A 17,597-nucleotide genomic window follows, 5' to 3' on the forward strand; every position below is an offset into this window, starting at 1 on the left:
ATTAGTGACAGTGAATTAAATAATTGCCTCACCTTTAGAGGTAATAAATTACCTCACAGTCTTATCAGTATTGTTACCTAAATTCAGAGAAGAACTACTTACTATTTATAATGTTTGCATATATGTGACTTAACATAATTGCATGTTCAGCCAGAAAGCGTGCTCAGTCTCTCAAAGTGTAATTTTTATATAGATTTCTGCCTTTTAGTGTTACTGACACTTGTGGATTTCAGAATACAGAAAGTCTGGCTTTTTATTGTAAAATATTTAATCATGGTCACACTTTCAGTAACTCATGTTGCTTAAAAGTGATCATTTTAACATGTATCTGCTGTCTGACATTATTTTTAAATTATGATTTAAAGCAATTCAGAGTTTGATGGATTTTGGCTTGTCATAAGCAGCTATATATAGCATCTGTATTTGTGTTTATAATTCTTGCTTGAGTGTGTCATTTCTAGGGATAAGCATAAACATTTGAATTTTGATCTGATTCCACAATCCTTCCAGTTTTGTTACTAAAAAGTCATGGATGCTTCAGAGAAGTTACACAGCTGATGATGTGTTCCTAGCAGGAAGTGTTAGTCATTGTCCATGTGAAAGAATCACTCTTTAGGATTCATATTCTAAAGAATGAGCTGGACTAATAAATAATTGGTATGCTGCTTTTACCATTGTGTAATCTCTTAAAGAGATTTTCTCACTTGTCCCAAGATAGAAGGAGAAGATGCTACATACTCTATTTCTTCTTCCTTTTGCACCTCCTCTCAGGAAGAGGGTATTAAAGTGCTTTCAGATTGGTCTTAGTATACTGTCTGTAGCTCTGTAGTTTTTCTTCAGCATTTCTTCTGACTGTAGGTTGATTAGAATATAAAATACTGCACTCTTGTATAAGTATGTGCATGGTGCATTTATTCAACTTTGCTCTTTAGATCTAGCAGTCATGTTGCGCTGTCTGTGAAGAGGCTCTGGCAGTACTTGGTCAAACAGGAAGAAGTCCAGGAAACTTTTATCAGAAATATTTTTACCAATAGGCGATGCCTAAATGAGGTTGGTATGGTATATAAAATTCAGAAAATATTGCGGGTCAATCTGTCAACTTCCGTTTAAGTTACTTGGCTGGCTTGTTTACTTCTGCTGCATGAAGGGTTGATGTACTTGTCAACGACTCCAAATCTGTAGTGTTTAATGCAAAAAATACTTGTGCCTTTTTCATAAAATACAAAAATAATCAGACTTTGACTGTAAAATGAAAACTAGCACAATATTGCTACATCAGTCTCTTCTTCTTTAAGATCAGTATAAAAACTGCCTCAAAAGAAGGACAAAATGGACCATTTCAAAGATTAAAACCAGTAATCTAATGAGCCAGAGTATCGAAGTTTTAGTTTGTCCCTGCCGTAGTCACCCTGGCTTTTATTCACTGCTTATGATCTACCATGTTATGATTCAATTTTAATAAGAAAAGTGCTCATGCAGCAATTACTATTTCTGTCCCTGATTATTTTTCACAGCGTCTAGTTAGATTCCTGTTCCAGATGCAGTTAAATGTTTATAGTTTTGGTTCTGTAATGAGCTTTTGGATTTTTTTATCTCACTTTCCTTCTTTTTCTTACTTACTGCTGCTCCTAATTTTGAAAGAATTGCTGGTATTACAGAAAAACTGCAGCATAGCAGAAATGGAGGAGAAAGAAGCAGATGTGAACAAATTGAATATGCAAGAGAAAGAATATTCATGACTAGTAAAGCCATGAAAGTGGAGAGTTCTGCATGACCTAGCCTTTGTCCTGTCACAACTAAAAATATTAGCTTGTTTGGGTAATGTTGGCTAATTATGTTCATTACAGAGTGCCGTTAAAAAGAAAATTTTTCCTCTTTGCCATTAAAAGTGCACCACTTTCTGACCATATCTTATGTTAACACAGTCATGTTATGCTGTATTGACAGATATAATGGAAAATTTTAGATGTGTTTTATATGTTTCAAGGTAGGCTCACAGCCTTACAGAGCGTAATTTGCTTTATTTTCTAACTTGTTGCTGATAAAATGTCAGTGTAGACTGCCTATTTCTCCAGAAATTTTGCTTTTGGGATGGACACGGTGCTGTTACAGTACAGAGTAAGTAAATCAGTGTATTCTGTACTGAAAACAGAGTTTAGAGTTTGTTAATTATTCTTACTGTATAAAATATGCACCATGTGTTTGCAGACATGCTGTTGTGTTTCAGTTGTCCTGTGTTTGGGTAAGCAGCAAGGAACGGGGGATTTCCTTTATACCATGCATGTTAGGTCTTATCTTTATGCTTTGTTTTGTGTTGTTTCTTTCCTTGGTGAAGTCCTTAGAGGAGCACAATGACGCCATGAAAAATTCCGTGGTGGAGGAGCCCATCATCAATAAGGTACACAGTAATAATTCTCAAATTTATTAGACCTAACATAATTATGATTTTTTTTTTTTTGTCTAAATGGTGCTGATCTCACTTAAAAAAAAAAAAAGTCTTTGCTCACATAGCAAACAAACTTAAAAATTTTGAAAATGCAAGGGATTGAGTTAAACAGTTTCAGAGTTTAGCTGAAATTTAATTATCTTAGCTGCATCAGCTGGGTACAAACAATATCTGATATCAACTTCTGTAGATTGGCCAAGTGAAGAGCTGAAGTTGAGATTTGCCCAAGTGACAAAAATTCAGTAGTGGTATGATACACAGGACTTACAGAACCTTTGATCAGTATGAGCTACAATAGTTGCTTATAAGTGAAGGTGGTGAGCTGCACTTTGATCAGATTTTTAGCATGATACAAGTTTGCTACTGAAAGCTTTCATTGAACCTTATTTAAAAGATGGTGACAAATCAACCCATACAACAGTGTTTTAGCAACCATCTTGAAGGATTGGTGTGACATCTTAAAAAGGTAGAGTACTATGCCTAGATACTCAAATGAATACCATATTCCTTTCTTTTAGAAAACTAGTGTGAGGAGAGAAATGTGAACCCTCTGTGGCTTGGGCTACCTTGTTAATCTTAATTATGTGATAACGCAATATTAGCAAGTCAGTAATTGGAGCTGGCTGGAGAAAAAATAATTTTAATTTTGTGCAGGTTTGTTCATCATAAGACACAAATAATGGTTTTGTATCTGTTTGCCACTGCAGTTTTGTCCAGCATTATATACATAAAATCAATGAAGTATCAATTTTGTTTTGACTTGAAAAAAGATATTCTGCTTCTTGGTCTGTAACAGCTGTTTTTTTAGACTTTGTAAAAGACCTTTTTCAGTTTGACAGAAAAATCATACTGTTTTTCAAGTAAAATATTATTGTTTAAATCTCTTAAAGCACAGAAAATTAAGAATTTGAAGATGAGAGGCTTGAAATAGTTCTGCCTATTAGCTTGGGGTTTTTTTAAATTAAATATTATATTTGTAACTCAGGTTTGAATTCTTAGGTCACAATTAATTTGGCAGTGTTATTGTTCTTACTGTAAAATTACTTTTTAACAGTCTATGTCTGTAATCTATCAATTTAATTCTTTCAGTGCTGAGTTCTTTAATTTTAAAAAGGACTTGCTACAGTGCTGGTAAAGTTTAGAGTTTTGTTGTGTGCTGGCATGTACCTGATTGCATTTTTAAAATACAAAATTATAGACAAAATACAAAAATATTCAAATCCAGCATTAGATTGCATGGGAAAAAGAAAGTCATAGCAAAGTGTTTATTGTTCTGACATGTACAGGATTCCGGATGTATATAATTGCAATAATTGTGATTAGATGCACTGATGAAGTTCAAATTCATTTTCCTATTCAGGAACTTGCCTGCACCTTCTTTTGAACTATTTAATCAGTTTCAGGGGCAAAAGGTGGTTGCTAAGAGTAATCATAGACTTAGCAAACTTTTTTGAGAGCAAAACATCAAAATTCAAAATTTCAATCAACAGTGTGGTGCATGTAGCCTTGCTAGTTTTCAGCACCCCTGAAGAACTTGAAAATGAACACAGTACTGCGGCTTGTGTGACAAATTAATTTTCTCTGTTGCTGTGGTAATTTTAACATGGCAATGGGAAGCTATATTGTTACACAAAGCTGGTGTAGTATAATTGTTACAGGCTATATTTGTTGAGTTTTCTTTGAATTAAAATTAAGGGGAAAAAATTTTCACATGTAACATTGTTATGTCTCTATACTTTCAGTAAGAAGTGGTATTGCGCAGAAGTTTGCATTTAAATGTGCCTTGTTTTTTAAATATAGATGGAAACAGATTTGGGATACCCTGGTGGCAAGGCAAGAATAATCCATAAGGAGTCGGACATCATTACTGCTTTTGCAGTCAATAAGGTGAGTATAAAGGAGGTAGAATATCCCAATTGCTGTGTTTTCCACCTGATACACAGGCACACTGTGACTGGGTGAAATAGGCTTTGCCAGCCATCCTGCTGTTTTTAGCACCTACAGCTTTTAGCAGTCCCTTCTCTAAAGCACTTCAAAATTACCTTTTCATGAACAGTTCTACACAAATTTTCTTCTGTTGTGCAGTGAATTGATCAAAGGGGGAGGTGGCTTCAATTTTTTTTTTTAGGCTTTTGTGTAGGAGTATTTGTCCTTTTCTGTCAAACAGGAAGTTATATTTTCTCTGTTCTGCCACGTAATGCTTCAAAACTTGAGGAGGGAGCCTGGTTGCAAGCCTTACAGTATAGTTACCTGTTGCTTATTTTCTGAAAAAAGCAAGGAGATACTTGAGCTGCCTGAGAGGTACAAGATGCAAATAGTGTGTGATACTATCCCACGTGCAAATAAGTTTTGAAAGGGAAATGTCAAGTATAAGTGTATGTAGACTTGTAGATGTAAATGTTTGGGGTTTGTAAATTAAGTGTATGTTTTTGTGAGCAACAGTGCCATAATCAGAAAAAAATAAGTCCATTTTTGAGGTTTCATTTTGCATCTGTCTTTCTGCATGGTTGTTTTTTTTTTTTTTCAGGCAAATCGGAACTGCATTGCAATAGCATCAAGTCATGATATTCAAGAATTGGATGTTTCAGCAATTTTAGCTACGCAAATCTACACCTGGGTTGATGATGATATGGAAATAGAAAATAAAGGGTATAGGTTCTTTGTTTTCAGTATCCCACTTGAGTGTGCTTAAATCAGAGTAACAAAACATGGTATTTACTGTTGCTGTTCAGAATCTTAATTTGAAATGTTTTCTTCATCTCTAGGGCTGATGATTTCCTAGTTATACACGCTCGTGATGATCTGGTAAATGTTCAGGGAAGCACTCCTTATACTCACAGTAATCCTGGCACACCTATCAATATGCCTTGGCTTGGTAGTACACAAACTGGCAGGGGTGCATCTGTGGTAAGTCACTTGTCAAAGATTAGCTTTTTGTATTCTATCTACTTCTTTCCTTTTATCTGTTCAGTCTTACTTGTTATATTTTGTAGTAGAATACAAATATAAATATAACCTAAATATATACAACCTTTATATAACTAAATATAACCTTTCTGTTACAAAACCTTTCTGTTGTAAATCCAAGCAAGCTGGATTTTTTTGGTAACAATTCACTTAATAGGTTAAAATACTGCACAGAATTTAAGGGACAACTAAATGAGCAAAGCTTTCAGTCAAGTCATACATGCCTTTTTTAAGAGCATCATCTAAAAGCAAAGAATCAGGATTTGGGTAAGAAGTTAGACTATAAATTCTTCTTTAATGACTTGAAGCTGAATTGTCTATTTAAAAAGCATATATTTAGCAGGTTTCGGAATATAAATTCATAAGGAGTGGGTAGAAATGTTTATATGAAATTTTGTGGTAGCTTGTATTTTAAGCATAAACTTCAGCTTCATTCTGAGCTTCAGAAAGTGATCTTGTGTCTGGAATGAAGCTTGGCCCTGAGCAAAAGACTATTAAGTTAGATTTAATTCAGATCAAATGATAATCATAGCCTGGCCATTGACATTCTTATCTTAGTTCCTGTGGAGCATAGATGGAGATCTGTTGATTAGCTGGCTGAGAGATGCCTATTTGGAGACACCTAAGGGAGCTGAAATGGTCATACAAGACACTAGTATCTCAGTCCTTCTGCACATAGAATGCAGAAAGTAGAATTTTCCTAAATAACCAAACGTGTTAAGTCTTGAGACTTGGCTGTACTTGGTGTCATTTAACAATTAAAGGCAAGTTGTAACTGGTGGCAAAATTAAGTAACCATATGTTAATTAATATTGTTGTTGACGTGCAAATAGCTGATGAATAGGAGAAGTAAAAAAGGAATAAGCAAGATAAGATTGATAATGTTTTCACATATAGAAGTGGGTATTGTGCCAGTACCTACACCTCTGCCCTTGCTTTAGGAACTGCTGATCCTAGGTGGCAGTGTTGCAGCTCTGCTATTTCAATCGGGTCTCTTGTGCAAGTATTCTTTTAAAGCCTTTGCCACTTTCTCCTGTCACTTTCATTTTTTATATATATATATACATACAGAATCTTTGTGTTCCTGTATTTCTCAACCTTAATTGTGTAATATATTAATGTAAATGGTATGTACATGGCCTTTTATTTTGCATGCTGTAAAACTTTCTTCCTGAATATATTTGGCTATGCTTGTGTTGAACGCTTTTGCTGTTAAACTTTGGACCTAAATTTTGTCTGGCATATGGTTTGACTGTGGCCAACAACCCACTCCAGAATAGAACAGCCCCTGCCCAATAGGGAAGGAAGACAGAGGTACCTAATGAAGGACAAAGTAAATGAAGGAAAAAATAGGAACTTCAGGGAGGAAATAGTGATGCTGTGGAAGAACTGGAACATGGAAGAAAAGCAGCTTCACTAAGACCTTTCTTTTGCTACTGTTTTCTACTTTGTTCCTTCAGATACTGCTGATTCTTGACCTCAGCTTTGCTTTTCCATAATGTGCAGCCCATTTAGTAGTTGTAGCCCACTGTTTTGTACAATTACTGGCTGTCCAATCTTATTTGTCTTTGCTTCACTTTCATCAGCAAGGGACACTCAGGGAGTTAAAATTTTATTAGCTGTAAAGTTTTTCTGACACTCTTCACTGTTCCCTGTTTACAGAGCTTATACAAGGAAGTAAGGAGGGTCAGACACTTCAGCACAGTTTGTTTACACAGGTCTTACAGGAGGTGTTTGTGAGAGAGTACTGAAGGGAGTAGTATGTACCTACAACTCTGAAACTCAGGCAGTGTTACCAACAGCTTATCATACAATTCAGTGTGACTGACACCAATATTATACAGTTTAACAATGGGTGAGATGGAGTTAAAGCGCATTTTTATTTTTGAGTCTTAATGTACATTAAGGCACAAATCACCAAACTGTCCAGCAAAGCAATCAGTGTTCTAGCCATCAGCTGTTCTAATGGCAAACTGAGGGCTAGCAGTGTCAAATGTCAGTTACATTACCAATGGAAGTATTTGCATTTCATAATTGTACTTCTAAATTGGAGAAACTGTACCAAAGGGTTCTGTTAGTGTAGCCCTTCAAAGGCACATTTCTGTAAATTTGCATTTTGCCAAAGCATAATCCAGCAGGGCTTAGGGGATCATGATGCATGCTTGTTTGTTGAATGGAGGAAGATGACTTCCATTAGCTTCTGGGTAAAAGTTAGTTGCTGTAAAACTCAATACAGCACTTCATTTTAGTGAAGAAATAGAGTGTACATGAATTATTGTTCTTCCATTTACATTCAGAAGATAAGCTGTGAGTTTAGAGAGCAAAGTATTGCAATTATAAGTGCACATACCACTCTGTAAATGTTTGAAGAATGTCATTCTCTGTTGTCCTGAATTTTAAAATGTATATATAAATTTACCAAACTATTTGGCTTTTTCCTTGATATTTAAAGTACTTAGAGAAAAAGAAAGTGACATATAAATTTCAAGATCATATATTTTATCTTTAGAAAGTGTTTTGGAATGAGCTGAGGAGCACAAGGCTTTCTCTTCAACAGTGGTAAAACTTTGGGAATTAAAAGATCTAAATCTGCTTCCAAAATGTAATTAAGAGGATTGTGGTTATTCCACAAATCCAAACCCAGCGAAATTTTTACAAGAAAGTAAATTATTTCCCTTTTGAGTATTTTTCCTCTTTTTGTTTGCAAACTGATAATTTGGAGGCTATTTCTTTTAAACTCTGTTGATCGTATTTAGGATTATTTGTAATTCCTGCCTCCTTCCAGTTGACACCCTGATATAATTGGAGGCCAGGGGAGAACAGCATAATTGAAATATCTCATCGCTATCTACTGCCCCATGACAAAGCAGTGTTAAAGTACTGTACAAAATTACAGAAGTTTAAAGCCACAGTTGGATTCAAAGATGTTAATGGTCTTTTCCACTGAAAGTGGTTCAGTGCCAGCTTGCTGTTGGTGGGTGCTAAGTGATAAGCTGCTGTGTTGAATATAAGTGCCCTGGCAGCAAAATTTCGTATGTGTTCTCATTTGAAGTTAGCACCTGCCACAAATATCTATTTTGCCCTTCTCAAATGTTGAGGTAAATAATACATGTAAAAGCAAACCAAATCCAACAATTCTCTGAGGGAAGAGGGTCCTCAAAGAAGTCAGATACTTTTGAGAGCTGTTGGGGAGTAAAAGAATGAAAACTTTAACGTACATTAATAGAAAGAAAAGAAGGGAAGAGACAACACACGCACAGATGTATTTCCATGATTAAAAAATCTTTACTCTTTTTTTCCTTTTTGTGTTGAATATATAATTTTAATACCTGGGGGTTAAATGTTAGTCTCTAATGTCTCCAATCCTCTTCGCACATTGAGTTCTTCCCAGTTGGAATTAATAAAATGAGAGAAAACAAAGATCTGGGTGATATGCCTGGCTCAAAACCAGTTTTGGAATTTAGGAGCAAGCATGCTACTGAAAATTCCGTGGATCTGTGTTTGCAAAATTATGAATACATTTGAAGAATTTTTTTTAAATTGATTTTATACCAGTTTATTTATTTTATACCAGTTACATGGTATATTGCTTGTTCTGGATGGTCACAAATAGCCGCTTTTCAATCAATGGCAATAAGTTAACTAGACTTGAAAATAGATATATTCCTTCCTAGTTTTACTTCTGTTAAAGTTTGTTTACCTCTTTCTTTACATGCTTCTGCCTTTCTCTTGCTTATCTTACAATATTCAGGAATATTCCAATAAATTTAATGGAATCAGAAAGGAATTGGCAAGAAAAGAGGTAAGCCTGCAGTCTAAGGAGTGTTTTTATTTGGATCCATACATTTCTGAAGGAAAAGTTTAAAATTTATCTAGATGTATAAAGCTGCAAAAGTGCTAACATCTACACTAGTCTTGGAAGACACAGACTTCTGAATCTCTAAACCCAGTACTTGTTTTCGTAGGAGTTTTGGTAGGAAACAACTCTCTGCAATCACTAATTATTCTTTACTTTGATAGCTTTTTGTTCAGTAATAATGTTTAATTTTTTTCTATTTTTTTATGTTGAACAGATGCTCAAGAAAGCTATTAATAATGTCAGAAGAATGGCTTCTCATCCAACACTGCCATATTGTGAGTTCAGGTTCTTATAAAAACCAGAAAGGTTATAGAAAGATGATATATTTCTTAGTAATCTGTTTTTTAGTGTGTTGCTATTTTGTACAAGCACAACAATCTATTATATGTTTTGAAACTTCTTTAGAGGCCATACTTACTGAAACTATTTTTCATTTTAAAAACAATATTGGGAGATCTAGAATAGCCTTAAGAAACAGCAAAAAGTACTGTATTTCTCTCTTATTTGTGACTACAATGAAAGATAGTAGCAAAAATGTGTTATTATCTCCAAGTAAATATAAATAGCTTCATATTTCATGAGCATTTAAATACAAATCATCCAATAATGAATAACATGACTTTGAGTTGCAGTGGTACATCCTGCTCCTACACCAAGACAGACACTATGGCATAATTTTTGCACTAGTTATTTTGAGATAGTGTGAGTTTTCTTGAAATTATAAAAGCTACAACTCTAGCGAAAGGCCATGTAAATATTTTCTGTTGCAGACCTGACGGGTGCTCAGGATGGAAGTGTGAGAATGTTCGAATGGGGTCATGCACAGCAGATCACATGTTTTCGATCTGGTGGCAACTCACGCGTAACTCGAATGCGATTCAATTACCAGGGAAATAAGGTAACTGACAAAATGCTTCTGTATGCTTTCTCTTCTCCCCTCCTCCACTATAACTGCAAATTAGCAGAAACATCACATGCTTCTAATTTAAAGTATCTTCTCAAAATTGTGGATATTTTCTCTGCAAAACATACTTATGTATTTACTATTACTGTGTACTTTCTTTCAGTTTGGAATTGTTGATGCTGATGGATATATAAGTTTATATCAGACAAATTGGAAATGTTGTCCACTTACTGGAACTTCACCTAAGCCATATTTGGTAAGCAGAATAATAAATTAGTTTCCATAAAGTTGCATTGTGTTCCCTAACTTCTTTTTCCCTTCAGAATAGCTAGGAGAGGACAAGGATTGTGATGTTAACTGGTATTAATCAAGATTTAAGTTACGTATTGCTGCCATCCTGTGGTCTGTATGGTAGGTTCTTAGATTCTAATTATACTTGTTAAGTGGAGAGTGGAAATTGTAACATGAGGTCTGAAATAACTTTAATGTTAATTTAGACTTGTCAATAATTGTCACTTGTCAATTAATGGACAGTTACATAGGGCTGCAGAGTATATTTCCATAAAAAATTAAGAGTCTTGCCAGGCATACCAGTACCTTTGTATCCTATGTTTTTAAAATTTCTTATGAAACACCTTTTCTTCTTTTTAATATTAATATTGCCTGCTTGCACAAAATAATTCCTTTCTAATTAAAAATTTCTAACTGCAATTTTTCAGACATGGCAATGTCATAACAAAACAGCCAATGACTTTGTTTTCATCAGTTCATCATCGTTGATAGCTACAGCAGGATTTTCTTCTGACAATAGGTAAGATCTATTGTGATAATTCATAAAAGTGAAGTGATGCCATATTCTCTCTCCTTTCCCCCACTTTGGTTTTTTTTATGATTCTTCTTAAGCAGTTTAAGAGTACTTCTGCTTGATTTCTTTCTTGGCTGGAGAGAGAAGCAATGTTTGCAGCTAAATTCATGTGCTTGTTAAGGGAGGTTTCATGGGGAAGCACAAATGTCCTGCTCATGTTCTCTATGAGGAAGAGAAGTAGAAAGGAGGTCCTGAGTGATTTGGCTGGGAATCCAGTGAGGGGTGTGTGGGAATGGTTTAAAGCTGTGCCAGGGGAGGTCTGGCATGAGACTGGACATCAAGAAACATTTTATTGCCAAGAGGTTCAGACATTGGAACAGGCTTCCTTGAGGTCAGTCCCCAGAGCCTGTCAGAGTTTGAGGCATTTGGACAGTGCCCTCAATGACATGCTTCAACTTCTGGTCAGCTCTGAAAGTGTCAGGTGGGCAATTGCATGATCCTTCCAGGCCCCTTCCAGCTGAACTATTCTGTTCTATGCACATGAACCTGTCATAAATTATTTTTATAGCTCTAGGGAATTTGCACAGCTCTAGGGAATTTGCATAGCTCTCAATTTCTCGTTTGTTTCCATAACTAAGTATTGATCAAAAAATACCAAAACCTGCTAACATTCCCGTGAATTAAGCTACTAAAGACTGTTAACATAAATGCTTTATGGAAATAGCCAGTTGTAGAATAATTATGTAGAAGGCATGTTCTTGCAGCATATGATAAACTGTGGAAGTAATTTAGGGTCTGCTCAGACATCATCATTGAGAGTCTGCTTTCAGTGCTTTATGCCTGAGCAAACCCTTTGAAGGTACAGATGACTCTTCAAGAGTCCAAAATACCTCTGAATATGTGTTGCTGAATTAAGCCATGGTTTTTTTTCTACAGAAATATTTGTCTTTGGGATACTCTGGTTTCTCCTGCCAACAGCTTGGTGCATGGTAAGTAAACTACGACAACCAAACTGTTTGAACACAGTATAAAAAAGTGTATTTGTGAGTCTATCTTTATGGAAGAGTTACTGTGGGAAGTGGCAGTAAAACATCTTTCATTGTTCTGTGAGTGCAACAGTGGGAGTATAAAACCAGATTCTTGAGAAATTGCTCGGTGTTCATGTGCGTGATTGGTTTCATGGACATGAGCACCTTCCTTTGCATGCCTTCTGCCCTTGTATCACAAGTGCAAGCCAGACATTTCTGTTCTTTTTTTAAAAGGCTCTGGGCAGCTTCTGCTTCAGATCAGTTACTCCTCCAAATTAGATTTTGGGGGTGCAAAAAGTATTTAGCCATGTTTCATTAGTTTTATTTAGCCCTGTTTATTAGTTTATTTATGTAATAATATTGCAAAGTATTATTACTAATACTTTGTTGCAAATAATACAAGAAATGCATTTCAGTATCTGAAATACGGAATTGAGATCACAGAGTTGTGAACTCCTTGTACTTAAAGTATGGCGAATGCCTAAGTATATGTGAGAGACATGGAATTTCTAAATGTAAATTCATAGGACCTTTGAACTACAAGTACAGCATACCAAGCTGTGTTGTGATAATTGTAATTTTCATTCACTTTCCCCACTCATTTAGGGGAGTAGACATAACCAAATAAATACAAGAAGCAGCAAATTAGCAGTTAAATGACCAGTGGAAACTTGCAAGATATTTGTGCAAGTAGTTTAGAAAGACTTTCTGCTGGGCATATATGACTTAAAAAAACAAATTATATTACTTAAAATAACAAATCTGGTACTTTATTAGAATATTATTAAAATAATCTGTTTCTGGTCAAGGATTAATAGTTTTGATTACACAGGGAAATAAAAAAATTTTGTTTATACAGATTTTAATTGCTTAATTTGAGAGATTTTAAAGATTTTTTTTAGCTTCAGAATGTCTGAGGGGAACATGTGTATTGGTACTGCAATAAGTGGGCTGGTTGTGGTCAGCTGGATTACAGCATCAAAGTCACTGTTGCTACTGTCTTGAGCTATTAGGGTTTGATGGAAAATGCAAGTTAGTACAGTGTTTTATTTGAATTACTTTCCTTTGGCTTTCAGCTTTTATCTGTCATGATAGTGGAGCAACTGTGCTAGCATATGCTCCAAAACACCAGCTGTTGATATCTGGAGGCAGAAAAGGCTTTACCTGTGTAATTGATCTTCGCCTAAAGCAGCAGCAACAGTTACTCCAGAGTCATGATTCTCCAGTCAAAGCAATTGCTGTTGATCCTACAGAAGAGTATTTTGTCACAGGATCTGCTGAAGGCAACATAAAGGTATTAATGAGGGAGAGGGAGCAGAGGTGCTGTGTACATTCAGAAAAAATCCTGTGCAAGTGTGGAACAGTCAGATATCATATGTATACATTTGTTTTTTACTCTGACTTTCACATTTATGAATTTAATTATGAAATGTCAGCCTTAACCTCTTCTTAATGCAGTCCTCCTTTTAATTAGTGATAACCTTAGTGTCTCTCTATATTGCTTATTATAGTAAATGAGTACTAGTATTCTATAAATGTGTCATTAGAGATTGCTACATATTCTTCTCTTACAGTTAGTGTCAGAAAAGTAAATGCAAAATGTAGTGCAATTCCTGCACAATTCACTGTGGACAATTTTAAGATCATGGTGATTTTCCTTATAAGAGATTGATGTTTTGATGCTTTTCCAGGTATGGAGTCTGTCTGCATTTAATCTTCTTCACACTTTCATCAATGAGCATGCTCGACAGTCTCTCTTCAGAAACATTGGGACAGGAGTCATGCAAATTGAAACAGGACCAGCAAATCACATATTCTCCTGTGGTGCTGATGGAACAGTAAAGATGAGAATCTTGCCTGATAGATTTAGCCCTTTAAAGGATGCGTTAAAAAATGATGTGAAATTTATGATCTAATGTTTTTCTCAGAATAGTGAATAACATTCCCCTTCTGCTATCCTTGAAAATATTTTTCCTGGAGCTAACCAACAAAGGAGATGCACAATGATAGCTTGTGATACAAAGGTGTTTTGGGTTTTTTCCGTTCTCCCCTTCTGCCCCCAACCTCCTATTTATTAATTACCTGGAGCTTTTTGTCCCTGATGCACTAATGCCTTAAAGATTAAAAGGTCCTTCAGATTTTGATCATTGCCTAAAAAGAAAGCTAAATATGACTCCAAATTACATAGTTATAATTTATAAAGATGTTACTGAAGTGGTTTACTCTTCCTTTTGAGATAATTACACTCTCACCTGGAGTGTACCATCTGGGCATGACCTCTGCTTAGATTCAACACCTTGCCACCTTGTAAAAGCATGTCAGTCCTGATGGAAACCTTGGGTAATGTTTTTTCACTGTGGTAACCCTAACTGTCTCTCTTCTCAATTGTCTCGTTAGCCAACAATAAAAATGTATACCTATGTGCAGAAGAGAAACAAAGTTTCCAGGAGTGAATAGTCCTGGTCATGCACGCATTCATATAAGGAGCCACTTTTTCTCTCCATTCCTGAAATCCAGGCTGTTTACCTCTATAACTTGCCTGATCTCCTTCCTCTCATCTAGAGTATAAGAAACTGAAGGATGTTCTGTAACTTGTCTTCTGTTCTATAGCTTGAATCACTGCCATCAGGATGGCAGGCTGACCTTTTAAAAATAAATATATTTTTAACCCTGAACACTCCCTTTACAAAAAATAAAATGTAAATACGAATGGATATCTTCCTAGTAAAATAGCCAAGATTATGTGTGAAGCCTTAGACTTGATCAAAAAGATACAGGGAGATAGTGCTTTAGGATATGGCACTAGAATTTCTTGAAAGACTATTTATTTAGATGTCTGTAGAGGAAATAAAAGAAAAACCCAACCTAATTTATTTTTACATTTTTTACCAGTAAGACTTTCATTTAGCCCAAAGATAGTCCATTCTTAGCACTTACATTCTTGTTTGTCTGTTTTTCCTAAGTACTTTAAAAAAGGAAAAAGTAGTTCAACAGCAAAGTACTTCTACACTGTCAGTCTTTCTTTCTGATGTTTATGTTTACATCTGGTGTCAGATGAAAGAAAACAAACTGAGAAGGATAGATGTAGAGGGGATTTTTTTGCCAAAATATTAGACTGCATAACTTAAATGTTTGACCAAATCTTTAATGCACAAGGCCTTTACTTTTTTTTTTTTTTTTAGTCAGCTAAACTGTTTCTGTATGTATTTTGGTTTACTTTTCCTTACTTGAGAGTTTGACAAAGGTTTAATTTGTAAATTAGATGTGAGGCTGGATTACTTGAATGCCAATGGTGTACTTTTTGCTAAAAGATATTTTGTGAAATATAGCACCAAGATATTAACTGTAAAATAAACCTGTCAAATTAGGAACTATGGGGATAAATAAAGCATAGCAGAAATGAAGGGCTTGTATAATGAACTATGTAACATTCTCAGGATGCTTTTCTCTTAAGAATATAAAGTTGTTTAAAAAGATTTTGTAAAATGTATTAAGGTCATTTTAAATGTATGTTTCGCAAGTTGCAGTGCAAACACTATGAAGGTTTTTATGCACATAACCTGAATTTTCAAATTGTGCAATAAAAAGAATGTGAATGTTTTGCCATGAAGAAACATGTGACAGCATTTCAAACTGGTACAGCTGTTCAGTGATTCAGTTGTAATTGTTCTTCCTTAACACTTAGAGAATGAAATTGAACGTGATTTCAAAGCAGTTTAAGTACAGTGATGGACCAGAAAAGTAACTACAAGTGACACCACCTTACAAAATAGACTTGCCCAATGAGTATGAGTTATCTGCTCAGTGGCTGAGTTTCTAATATTCTTTATTCTTGTGGAAGAAGGAAAACAGTGGGATTAAACAGTAGCACACTGCTTTAGAATCAGCTGAAACCATCATGACTTTGTAGCTGCTTTATATACATGCGTTAGTTTTATACACCCACTGAACTAACGAAGTTACATGTGCAAAAATCATGGCAGTATTATATAATTATGTCCTTGATGTTTTGTCCTTAAATATTTATATCTCATTAGCTTTAATACTTCAAGCTCAAATCCGTTGTACTGGCAATCACAAAAAGCTGTCTTACCATCTGCAAACTGAGCAGATTTAAATGCAATTTGCCAAGACATACAATGTTGTCATTTTTCTGAGTAAAGCTGCACTTTGAAAAATCCTGGCAAACTTATATGCTTATACCAGAAAAGTACTGACCTTGACCAGGCATTTTCAATAATGTTTATAGTTACCATAAGCTATTCTTGAAACTAAATTATGTAAAATCACAATGTATTTGCCACACCTTTATAATCTTTCCAATAAATCCTGCAGAAACTCAACCTTCTAGAGTTCCATGTTGCTGCTATTTCATTTACAAATCAGTTGTTCAGTTGCATATTGTTCATTGCTGTTTAACTATTGTAAGATGAATTATCAGTAGCTTTCTTGTAATGATGGATTAAAAATGGGTTAAATTCTGTTGTATATGAAACTTTTAAAGGGACACTCTCAACTTTGAATCTAGTCATTGGAGAACAACTGAACTCGGAACCCTCTGGCTGTTGCCCTTAACTTCCACTGACTTTTGTCCTCCAGCAATTATTTTTCCCTGTTGCTATGCAAGTTACTCAAACTTAAGGGTACTAGTGCCTACAGAGGTCCCAGTGCTTACAGCAGTCGTGCACAAATTGAATATAAAATTTGCTTTTGCCAGTGCTTAATCAATAATACTTTTCTTGTCCAGACAAAATAATTTAGCTTGTAGTTGATAATGTCCCTTTTAAATACCATAGAGTGGAAGCTGTGACTTGTGTTTGTCTTTATAGCAGTACATGTTGCTGTCAGAGTGTGTCATTCTTGTGTTGCTGATTCCCTTACCTTAGACACATGATCCAAGTTCTTCATGATTACTTCAGCAACTTGTGAAAATTAGAACTCTGGCCATCTAGGTGCTTAAACTGGCTTGCTGTGTGGCTTTACACCACCGAATTCTCAGCTGACGTTGCAGGACGTTGATGGAGAAAGGTGGAAGAGATGCAGATTTTGTACCATGCCAAGGTGGTGCAGGGTGAGGTTGTAGATGTTCTCCTGCATTTTAGGAACCTCAGAACCACTTGCAGGAAATAAACTATGGAGATATCCTACTCTAGGTACCCCCTTCCTATTAAGAGCACCCAGTGTTAGATTAGATGCAATAGTTATGAAAAAAGCAACAGTGATTAAGGGGAAATAAGCTTGGAGATTATATATTCTCCAAGGTAATTATTTTCAAATGTTTATTTTTACTAAAAATAGCAAAACCATCGCTAATGGCAGGTTCAGCACACTGATCAAATTACTTTCTATAAAATAAAGAAACTGATTTACCAAGTTTTGTAGTGTTTCTTATTCCTCCCATATCTAGCTCTAAAATATGCATGATTTTTATTTTTTTTTAATGTCTTATGGTCTCATGCTTTATCTTTCCTTGTTCTGACTTTTTGGTGTTTGGGAGGGGGACTGGTTGCTGGGGGTTTGTTTTTGTGTTTTTTGTTTTTTTTTTTTTTTTTTAATGTATAAGTAACAGAATTGGGCAAAACAAATTA

General features: G+C 35.2%; 1 protein-coding gene across 4 annotated transcripts in view; it reads left to right on the forward strand.

Annotated features, from left to right (window-relative positions):
- Positions 1-16,347, forward strand: part of DMXL1 (Dmx like 1) — an 84,386-nt gene extending 68,039 nt beyond the window's left edge. For 2 of the 4 annotated variants that reach the window (XM_058044628.1, XM_058044630.1), the window contains 13 exons: positions 933-1,050; positions 2,336-2,398; positions 4,247-4,333; positions 4,974-5,095; positions 5,212-5,353; positions 9,165-9,215; positions 9,487-9,547; positions 10,043-10,170; positions 10,340-10,432; positions 10,896-10,987; positions 11,918-11,970; positions 13,086-13,303; positions 13,701-16,347. In XM_058044628.1, the coding sequence (XP_057900611.1) occupies positions 933-1,050; positions 2,336-2,398; positions 4,247-4,333; positions 4,974-5,095; positions 5,212-5,353; positions 9,165-9,215; positions 9,487-9,547; positions 10,043-10,170; positions 10,340-10,432; positions 10,896-10,987; positions 11,918-11,970; positions 13,086-13,303; positions 13,701-13,925 (1,453 nt within the window). In that variant the 3' untranslated portion in view covers positions 13,926-16,347. The remainder of the gene's footprint in view (positions 1-932; positions 1,051-2,335; positions 2,399-4,246; positions 4,334-4,973; positions 5,096-5,211; positions 5,354-9,164; positions 9,216-9,486; positions 9,548-10,042; positions 10,171-10,339; positions 10,433-10,895; positions 10,988-11,917; positions 11,971-13,085; positions 13,304-13,700) is intronic. The other 2 variants (XM_058044629.1, XM_058044631.1) reach the window with 1 other exon arrangement.
- The last annotated feature ends 1,250 nt before the right edge of the window (positions 16,348-17,597 follow it).

The sequence above is a fragment of the Melospiza georgiana genome, chromosome Z (assembly GCF_028018845.1).
Source record: "Melospiza georgiana isolate bMelGeo1 chromosome Z, bMelGeo1.pri, whole genome shotgun sequence".
NCBI lineage: Eukaryota > Metazoa > Chordata > Aves > Passeriformes > Passerellidae > Melospiza > Melospiza georgiana.